The sequence below is a fragment of the Pseudopipra pipra genome, chromosome 1 (assembly GCF_036250125.1).
Source record: "Pseudopipra pipra isolate bDixPip1 chromosome 1, bDixPip1.hap1, whole genome shotgun sequence".
Classification (NCBI taxonomy): domain Eukaryota; kingdom Metazoa; phylum Chordata; class Aves; order Passeriformes; family Pipridae; genus Pseudopipra; species Pseudopipra pipra.
The window spans coordinates 75,199,375-75,209,847 of NC_087549.1; the positions used below are offsets into that span (position 1 = coordinate 75,199,375).

Genomic DNA, 10,473 nt, shown 5'->3' on the forward strand with positions numbered 1-10,473 from the left:
GGACCATTTCCCGCTGCCGCCCTGCACTCCCTCCCCATTCCATGCAGACACAGACAGCTTATGCAATAAAATCTTTTAATTGATAACCACAAGAAAACGGTCATCAATATCTACATCAACACCCTCCCTCCCTCAGACTGGGATAGATCCCCAAACGATCTATCCCTCCCCCTGGGACAGATCCCCAAACGATCTGTCCCTCCCCCTGGGACAGATCCCCAAACGATCTGTCCCTCCCCCTGGGACAGATCCCCAAACGATCTGTCCCTCCCCCTGGGACAGATCCCCAAACGATCTGTCCCTCAACAACTTTCTGCCCCAGCCCGGGCTGCGGGAGCCTTGCACTTGCTCCCAGTGTTTGGCTCAGAGCCCCTCTTCCTCTTCGTGCCCCGTCTTTTCAGAGCGATGTTGCTTGGTGACATGCTGCTCTGAGGCGGTGGCAGGTTCGTGCCCGCACCCTGCTGAGGGTCCTGAGGCTTGGTGCCGCCCGCCTTGCAGTGTCCCGTGCTCAGGACGGCTCTGGAAGGCTTGGGGACACTGCGGTGAGTGGGCGGCATCTTCTTGGGCGGGCAGAGCGAGGCGTTCTTGGGCTGGGGGCTGGTGCCACTGGTGCCAGCATGGTCCGTGGGCATGGGGACGCTGCTGCGACCATCCTGGCTGGTGCCCACGGCTCCCTGGGAGCAATCCAAGTGGCTCCGAGTCCCTTCCAGCAGGACCTTGCCACGCAGCACAGGCTCGCTGGCTGGAGTCACCCCAGGGGCCCCGATGGCTTGGCCGTGGAGTGGGCCTGGGTGGCTGGCAGTGCTGTGACTGGGCAGGGAGATGTCACCCCTCGGGAAGGTGTCCTCATCCATGGGGACATCGCTGCTCAGCGAGATGTCACAGCTCGCAACGTGATCACTGCCTGGGCGGGAGCCACCATCCATGGGGTCGTCAGTGGCCAGCGAGAGGTCACGGCCTGACGGGCTGTCCTCGTCCATGGTGACATCGCTGGCCAAGGAGAGGTCACGGCCTGACGGGCTGTCCTCATCCATGCTGACGTCGCTGGCCAAGGAGAGGTCACGGCCTGACGGGCTGTCCTCATCCATGCTGACGTCGCTGGCCAGACTGATGTCAAGACCTGGGGTGGTGTCCACATCCATGGGGACGCTGGTGTCTGGAGGGCTGCCACTGCCCAGGAGCGTCCCTGAGGGGTTGGCTGAGCCGTGCTGCGTGTCCCGCACTGGTGGGACTGGGGCCAGGGGCTTCCTGCGGCCCCGGGCCCCCCCCAAGGCATTGCCTGATGGAGGAGCAATGCCATGGCTGCTTGCCAAGGGGGCTGGTGGAGGCAGCTGAGTCCGTGTCCCTGCCGAGCAGAAGATACGGGTGGGGGTTGGAGCAGTCACTGCCCGGAGCCATTGGCACAAGTGCACAGGGGAGAAGACAGACTGGGGGGGAGGCTCGGGGCTGGGAGAGTCTCCTGGGGCACCCGCTGAGCCGGCCCGGAACACAGACTGAGTGGGAGCTTGCGTGAGGGACCATCCCTGCGGGGTGAGCTGCTGTGCCACAGCCATGGGGTTGCACAGGGGACGGCAAAATGGCAGCGACGGCCCCAAGATCCTCTAAACCATCTTGCCTGAACAGAGGTGGCCCAGGCAATGCCAGGGCTGCTTGCCGTGCCATGCTGAGCCAAGGTGCCCCAGCTGGCAGGGGGACAGGGGTGCTGTGGCTGCTGGAGGTGCCGGCAGGGCTGGAGGAGCCAGGGCAGGCCTGGAGGCTGGAGGGGCTGGGGGGCAGGGAATGCCGAGGGGCCAAGGCAGATGGGACTGCCATACCTGCTGCTGGGGCAGAGGGAGCTGGCAAGGGCTGCTGCTTCTGCCCAGGCTGTTGGCCGAGGTTGGCTGATCCTGCGAGAAAGAGCAAACGCTGGAGGTCACATGCCAGTCGGGGGGTGTCGGGCGCTCAGAGGACTGAGGAGGAGGAGAGGAAGGGGCAGGGGAGCAAGGGCTGTAACTGTCCCCGCCGTGCGTCCTGGGGCTTTCGGGCTCAGGGTCTGTCCTCACCTGTGGGGCAGGAGGTTCCGCGAGAGACCAATGGCTGCAGGAGCTGGGCTATGGCTGAGCTCCAGCTCACACAACGCTGCCACAGAGCTGACAGGGCCATGCTCAGTCAGCTTCGGCGGCCGCTCCGGTCTGTTGACGGGACCCAGGTCTGGATGCTCCTCTTGGAGCGTCTCCAGGGACGGAATGTTGGGGCTCCCATTGTCATGTCAGAGAGGCAGCAACAATGTCAGAGAGGTAGCAACAATGTCATAGAGGCAGCAACAATGTCATAGAGGCAGCTTCCCTTGTTCTGCCCCACCCCCAACAGCTTTGCCAGCTCTTCATGGGGAGACAAAGGGTTAACCAAAGAGTTAGAATCACAGAATATCCTGAGCTGGAAGGGACCCACAAGGATCATCCAGTCCAACTCCCGGCCTTGCACAGGACAGCCCAGCAACCCCACCACGGGCCTGAGAGCGTTGTCCAAACGCTCCTTGAGCTCTGGCAGCCTTGGGACCAAGACCACTGCCCTGGGGAGCCTGTTCCAGTGGCCGACCACCCTCCGGGGGAAGAAGCTTTTCCTAATATCCAACCTAACCCTCCCCCGACACAGCTCCAGCCGTTCCCTGGGGTCCTGTCCCTGGTCACACGCAGCAGAAATCGCTGCTGCCCCTCGGCAGGAAGCTGCAGCCCCCCAGGAGATCTCAGCTCAGCCTCCTCCAGGCTGAACAAAGCCAGCGACAACAGACCTCAAGCGCAAGGTCCTGCACCCGGGTCAGCCCTTGGCTGCTGGCACAGCCCTGGCACAGCATCAACTTGCAAATTTTGCAACACAACAGGGAGGACCAAGAAGGCTTGGATAGGAGAGACTGTTTACGAGGGACTGCAGTGGACAGAACAAGGTGGAACGGCTTCACACTGGCAGAGGGCACGATTAGATGGGATTCTGGAAAAAAATTCTTCTCTGTGAGCGTGGTGAGGACCTGGCACAGGTCGTCCAGAGAAGCCGTGGCTGCCCCGTCCCTGGAAGTGTTCGAGGCCGGCTCGGGCGGGGCTTGGAGCAACCTCGTCTAGATGAGCTTTAAGGCCCCTTCCGACACAAACTCTTCTAGGAGTCTAGGAGTCTCGAAAAACAGGGGGCACCTGCAGAAAGCAGGAGGGGAATAAAAACCTTGGCCATTCAAAGTCAAACTCTTGTTGCAGAAGGTCATAATCTCATGACTTCTCACCACTGGAAGTTAACATCGCTGGAAGCCATCTACATTGATACAAAACCATACAATGCACCCCAAACTGCCCGATGGAAGGATCCTGGAGCAGGCTCACCATCCTGGAGGCAGGGATAGGGCAGTTTCTCTGCCTCTGCCGTAAACCTGGCTGTTCTGGCCTTACACTGGAGAGTCCTTTTCTGCTCTCCATTCCATGGGAAGACAAGAGCGTGGACAACAAGAAGGGGGTTCTGTCAGGTCCCGGTCAAAGGCGCTTTAGGTGTGTGCTGCCATCTGCTGCGGTTGGAGATTTGGTCTAGGAAAGGGGGTTCTTGGGGAGTGCTCAGCATCTGGCTCCTCACGTGGAATCTTGAGGTTCAAAGCGGGCAAGGCCACATCCAAGACAGCTTCTGCCCACTTGAGCCGCTGAAGTGGTGGAGTTCTCCTGGCAGTTCTGGGCATAGTGATTGCATGTGTGTCAGTTGGCTGTTTTGGAGAAAACCTGGGCATTGAAAGAAACAGGGACAGGACCAGATTGAAAACTGTGAAACTGTTGCAGAAAGTGAGGCTGGGCAGCAAGAGCCCAACCACAAAAATGAGGGTGTTTCCCATTCCCTGGCATTCGGAGAAGGGCAAAGGGAAACAAGGAGCTCGGCCCATCAAGAAAGACTAGCTGGGCGGTGCTTTAGGAGACAGGGTGTGCAGCAAATCAGGTTGTGGGGTTAGAGCAGCGAGTGAGGGGAAAAAAGGACGTCAGACACGAAGGAAGAAGATCCCTGAAGAGGCTCAAGTCAGCTCTCCTCAGGTGCGTGTTCTGATCTTCCATGCTGCCCTGCTTCCTCCTCCCCCAGTCCTCAGCTCCACTCTTAGGAAGAAGAAAGGGTGCTTGCAAAGTTTGTAGGGTAGTCGCAGTTCGCAGTAAGAAGCAGTAAGTTACTGGTGGTTCAATTGTTGGCTACCAAGTGGTGCCCTTTGCCCAGAGACAGGGGGACCGATCAGCAGCAGAGAAGGTCTCGGGTGGCCACGTCCTCCGTTTTGAAGTGTGCTGTGGCCTCCATTTTGAAAAGCACCAGTGACCTTCCCAGCCCCCTCCGAGGGACATAATGGGGGACAGAGAGCAGGCGTGTCGGGAAGCCTGTAACCCCGGCGTATGTCAGCCAGGGGAGAAACGCTGGGGAGGGAGCAGCGCTCCGGGCAAAGGGGATAAAAGGGGGCTGCGACCTCCACTGACTTGAGAGGCCTCACTGAGGTTTGTTCAGTGAACTCTCCCTTTCATTGGAATAAAAGTTTATCCTTCTTAGTTAGCTCCTCTGTCTCCTGGTATTTATGTGTTTCCCAATACCTGGAATTTCAGAAGACCACAGTCCCATGGTCTCGACAGCCAAGGCTGTCCCTTACCCTCCCATCTCCAACAAGGCCTTTCCTGTGTGTTAGTATGAGGTGGAGCAGCACGGCATTGCTTGTGAGAGGCATCACCCCCTTGGGTCGGGAAGCTGTCGCCACTGCTTTCTGGGAACCTCCGGGACTCTTTGTGCTTGGCTGTGTTGCTTTTCCAGCTGCTCTCAGGGGAGTTGAATGCCCCACGGGAGCCAGTGACTGTGACTGGGAGGCAGCTTCAAGCTGCCCGTGGAGCTCTCATCCCCATCCTGCTGCTGTTCAGGAGGCCTGCGGTGTCCCCGCAGTGCCCTCCGCAGTGTCCCCATCCCCGGCCTGCCTTTTGATCCTGACCCACCAACCGCCGAGTGGCTCGCCATCCACCCCTCGACAGAGCTCCATCCATTCCAAGTGCTGCCTCCCAGAGATCTACGGATGTCGTCTCCCTGCACTTCTGTGAGGCCCTGCATTAGGGTTCCCAGCACATTCTTCCCTCTCCCTTACCGCCCCTGCCCAATGCAGCCCCGGGGCAGCCTGGGGGAGCTCTGTCTGGGGCTGCAGTGGGATGACTGGGGACATGCTGAGGTCACTGGGAGCAGCGGGAGCAGCCTTCTAAAGCCCCAGAGTGGGAGGACGGTGCCCAGGCTGTGCTGAGGGCTGTTTTCGGTGGTGGGGCCGTGTGCGTGAGTCCTGCACGGACCCCTCTGTCCTGGCTCCCACGCCAAAGGGCTGCTTCCCCAGGGGAAGGGGACCTTCCATGAATGCCTGCACCTCCGGCACTGACTCAGGCCTGGAGTGCCCTTTGGGTGCCCTTGGAGCCCTTTCAGCCTTGGCGGATCTGCTTGGGACCATTTCCCGCTGCCGCCCTGCACTCCCTCCCCATTCCATGCAGACACAGACAGCTTATGCAATAAAATCTTTTAATTGATAACCACAAGAAAACGGTCATCAATATCTACATCAACACCCTCCCTCCCTCAGACTGGGATAGATCCCCAAACGATCTATCCCTCCCCCTGGGACAGATCCCCAAACGATCTGTCCCTCCCCCTGGGACAGATCCCCAAACGATCTGTCCCTCCCCCTGGGACAGATCCCCAAACGATCTATCCCTCCCCCTGGGACAGATCCCCAAACGATCTGTCCCTCCCCCGGGACAGATCCCCAAACGATCTGTCCCTCCCCCTGGGACAGATCCCCAAACGATCTGTCCCTCCCCCTGGGACAGATCCCCAAACGATCTGTCCCTCAACAACTTTCTGCCCCAGCCCGGGCTGCGGGAGCCTTGCACTTGCTCCCAGTGCTTGGCTCAGAGCCCCTCTTCCTCTTCGTGCCCCGTCTTTTCAGAGCGATGTTGCTTGGTGACATGCTGCTCTGAGGCGGTGGTAGGTTCGTGCCCGCACCCTGCTGAGGGTCCTGAGGCTTGGTGCCGCCCGCCTTGCAGTGTCCCGTGCTCAGGACGGCTCTGGAAGGCTTGGGGACACTGCGGTGAGTGGGCGGCATCTTCTTGGGCGGGCAGAGCGAGGCGTTCTTGGGCTGGGGGCTGGTGCCACTGGTGCCAGCATGGTCCGTGGGCATGGGGACGCTGCTGCGACCATCCTGGCTGGTGCCCACGGCTCCCTGGGAGCAATCCAAGTGGCTCCGAGTCCCTTCCAGCAGGACCTTGCCACGCAGCACAGGCTCGCTGGCTGGAGTCACCCCAGGGGCCCCGATGGCTTGGCCGTGGAGTGGGCCTGGGTGGCTGGCAGTGCTGTGACTGGGCAGGGAGATGTCACCCCTCGGGAAGGTGTCCTCATCCATGGGGACATCGCTGCTCAGCGAGATGTCACAGCTCGCAACGTGATCACTGCCTGGGCGGGAGCCACCATCCATGGGGTCGTCAGTGGCCAGCGAGAGGTCACGGCCTGACGGGCTGTCCTCGTCCATGGTGACATCGCTGGCCAAGGAGAGGTCACGGCCTGATGGGCTGTCCTCGTCCATGCTGACGTCGCTGGCCAAGGAGAGGTCACGGCCTGACGGGCTGTCCTCATCCATGCTGACGTCGCTGGCCAGACTGATGTCAAGACCTGGGGTGGTGTCCACATCCATGGGGACGCTGGTGTCTGGAGGGCTGCCACTGCCCAGGAGCGTCCCTGAGGGGTTGGCTGAGCCGTGCTGCGTGTCCCGCACTGGTGGGACTGGGGCCAGGGGCTTCCTGCGGCCCCGGGCCCCCCCCAAGGCATTGCCTGATGGAGGAGCAATGCCATGGCTGCTTGCCAAGGGGGCTGGTGGAGGCAGCTGAGTCCGTGTCCCTGCCGAGCAGAAGATACGGGTGGGGGTTGGAGCAGTCACTGCCCGGAGCCATTGGCACACGTGCACAGGGGAGAAGGCAGACTGGGGGGGAGGCTCGGGGCTGGGAGAGTCTCCTGGGGCACCCGCTGAGCCGGCCCGGAACACAGACTGAGTGGGAGCTTGCGTGAGGGACCATCCCTGCGGGGTGAGCTGCTGTGCCACAGCCATGGGGTTGCACAGGGGACGGCAAAATGGCAGCGACGGCCCCAAGATCCTCTAAACCATCTTGCCTGAACAGAGGTGGCCCAGGCAATGCCAGGGCTGCTTGCCGTGCCATGCTGAGCCAAGGTGCCCCAGCTGGCAGGGGGACAGGGGTGCTGTGGCTGCTGGAGGTGCCGGCAGGGCTGGAGGAGCCAGGGCAGGCCTGGAGGCTGGAGGGGCTGGGGGGCAGGGAATGCCGAGGGGCCAAGGCAGATGGGACTGCCATACCTGCTGCTGGGGCAGAGGGAGCTGGCAAGGGCTGCTGCTTCTGCCCAGGCTGTTGGCCGAGGTTGGCTGATCCTGCGAGAAAGAGCAAACGCTGGAGGTCACATGCCAGTCGGGGGGTGTCGGGCGCTCAGAGGACTGAGGAGGAGGAGAGGAAGGGGCAGGGGAGCAAGGGCTGTAACTGTCCCCGCCGTGCGTCCTGGGGCTTTCGGGCTCAGGGTCTGTCCTCACCTGTGGGGCAGGAGGTTCCGCGAGAGACCAATGGCTGCAGGAGCTGGGCTATGGTTGAGCTCCAGCTCACACAACGCTGCCACAGAGCTGACAGGGCCATGCTCAGTCAGCTTCGGCGGCCGCTCCGGTCTGTTGACGGGACCCAGGTCTGGATGCTCCTCTTGGAGCGTCTCCAGGGACGGAATGTTGGGGCTCCCATTGTCATGTCAGAGAGGCAGCAACAATGTCAGAGAGGTAGCAACAATGTCATAGAGGCAGCAACAATGTCATAGAGGCAGCTTCCCTTGTTCTGCCCCACCCCCAACAGCTTTGCCAGCTCTTCATGGGGAGACAAAGGGTTAACCAAAGAGTTAGAATCACAGAATATCCTGAGCTGGAAGGGACCCACAAGGATCATCCAGTCCAACTCCCGGCCTTGCACAGGACAGCCCAGCAACCCCACCACGGGCCTGAGAGCGTTGTCCAAACGCTCCTTGAGCTCTGGCAGCCTTGGGGCCAAGACCACTGCCCTGGGGAGCCTGTTCCAGTGGCCGACCACCCTCCGGGGGAAGAAGCTTTTCCTAATATCCAACCTAACCCTCCCCCGACACAGCTCCAGCCGTTCCCTGGGGTCCTGTCCCTGGTCACACGCAGCAGAAATCGCTGCTGCCCCTTGGCAGGAAGCTGCAGCCCCCCAGGAGATCTCAGCTCAGCCTCCTCCAGGCTGAACAAAGCCAGCGACAACAGACCTCAAGCGCAAGGTCCTGCACCCGGGTCAGCCCTTGGCTGCTGGCACAGCCCTGGCACAGCATCAACTTGCAAATTTTGCAACACAACAGGGAGGACCAAGAAGGCTTGGATAGGAGAGACTGTTTACGAGGGACTGCAGTGGACAGAACAAGGTGGAACGGCTTCACACTGGCAGAGGGCACGATTAGATGGGATTCTGGAAAAAAATTCTTCTCTGTGAGCGTGGTGAGGACCTGGCACAGGTCGTCCAGAGAAGCCGTGGCTGCCCCGTCCCTGGAAGTGTTCGAGGCCGGCTCGGGCGGGGCTTGGAGCAACCTTGTCTAGATGAGCTTTAAGGCCCCTTCCGACACAAACTCTTCTAGGAGTCTAGGAGTCTCGAAAAACAGGGGGCACCTGCAGAAAGCAGGAGGGGAATAAAAACCTTGGCCATTCAAAGTCAAACTCTTGTTGCAGAAGGTCATAATCTCATGACTTCTCACCACTGGAAGTTAACATCGCTGGAAGCCATCTACATTGATACAAAACCATACAATGCACCCCAAACTGCCCGATGGAAGGATCCTGGAGCAGGCTCACCATCCTGGAGGCAGGGATAGGGCAGTTTCTCTGCCTCTGCCGTAAACCTGGCTGTTCTGGCCTTACACTGGAGAGTCCTTTTCTGCTCTCCATTCCATGGGAAGACAAGAGCGTGGACAACAAGAAGGGGGTTCTGTCAGGTCCCGGTCAAAGGCGCTTTAGGTGTGTGCTGCCATCTGCTGCGGTTGGAGATTTGGTCTAGGAAAGGGGGTTCTTGGGGAGTGCTCAGCATCTGGCTCCTCACGTGGAATCTTGAGGTTCAAAGCGGGCAAGGCCACATCCAAGACAGCTTCTGCCCACTTGAGCCGCTGAAGTGGTGGAGTTCTCCTGGCAGTTCTGGGCATAGTGATTGCATGTGTGTCAGTTGGCTGTTTTGGAGAAAACCTGGGCATTGAAAGAAACAGGGACAGGACCAGATTGAAAACTGTGAAACTGTTGCAGAAAGTGAGGCTGGGCAGCAAGAGCCCAACCACAAAAATGAGGGTGTTTCCCATTCCCTGGCATTCGGAGAAGGGCAAAGGGAAACAAGGAGCTCGGCCCATCAAGAAAGACTAGCTGGGCGGTGCTTTAGGAGACAGGGTGTGCAGCAAATCAGGTTGTGGGGTTAGAGCAGCGAGTGAGGGGAAAAAAGGACGTCAGACACGAAGGAAGAAGATCCCTGAAGAGGCTCAAGTCAGCTCTCCTCAGGTGCGTGTTCTGATCTTCCATGCTGCCCTGCTTCCTCCTCCCCCAGTCCTCAGCTCCACTCTTAGGAAGAAGAAAGGGTGCTTGCAAAGTTTGTAGGGTAGTCGCAGTTTGCAGTAAGAAGCAGTAAGTTACTGGTGGTTCAATTGTTGGCTACCAAGTGGTGCCCTTTGCCCAGAGACAGGGGGACCGATCAGCAGCAGAGAAGGTCTCGGGTGGCCACGTCCTCCGTTTTGAAGTGTGCTGTGGCCTCCATTTTGAAAAGCACCAGTGACCTTCCCAGCCCCCTCCGAGGGACATAATGGGGGACAGAGAGCAGGCGTGTCGGGAAGCCTGTAACCCCGGCGTATGTCAGCCAGGGGAGAAACGCTGGGGAGGGAGCAGCGCTCCGGGCAAAGGGGATAAAAGGGGGCTGCGACCTCCACTGACTTGAGAGGCCTCACTGAGGTTTGTTCAGTGAACTCTCCCTTTCATTGGAATAAAAGTTTATCCTTCTTAGTTAGCTCCTCTGTCTCCTGGTATTTATGTGTTTCCCAATACCTGGAATTTCAGAAGACCACAGTCCCATGGTCTCGACAGCCAAGGCTGTCCCTTACCCTCCCATCTCCAACAAGGCCTTTCCTGTGTGTTAGTATGAGGTGGAGCAGCACGGCATTGCTTGTGAGAGGCATCACCCCCTTGGGTCGGGAAGCTGTCGCCACTGCTTTCTGGGAACCTCCGGGACTCTTTGTGCTTGGCTGTGTTGCTTTTCCAGCTGCTCTCAGGGGAGTTGAATGCCCCACGGGAGCCAGTGACTGTGACTGGGAGGCAGCTTCAAGCTGCCCGTGGAGCTCTCATCCCCATCCTGCTGCTGTTCAGGAGGCCTGCGGTGTCCCCGCAGTGCCCTCCGCAGT

General features: G+C 59.7%; 1 protein-coding gene across 1 annotated transcript; it reads right to left on the reverse strand.

Moving 5' to 3' along the window:
• Positions 1 to 277: 277 nt before the first annotated feature.
• Positions 278 to 2,178, reverse strand: LOC135418429 (cell surface glycoprotein 1-like). The gene is made up of 3 exons (XM_064663856.1): positions 2,043 to 2,178; positions 1,815 to 1,886; positions 278 to 1,345 (listed from the first exon to the last, which is right to left on the reverse strand). The coding sequence occupies exons 1-3, from the start codon at positions 2,140 to 2,142 to the stop codon at positions 303 to 305; spliced, it is 1,215 nt and encodes a 404-aa protein (XP_064519926.1). The 5' UTR covers positions 2,143 to 2,178; the 3' UTR covers positions 278 to 302.
• Between the last annotated feature and the right edge of the window lie 8,295 nt (positions 2,179 to 10,473).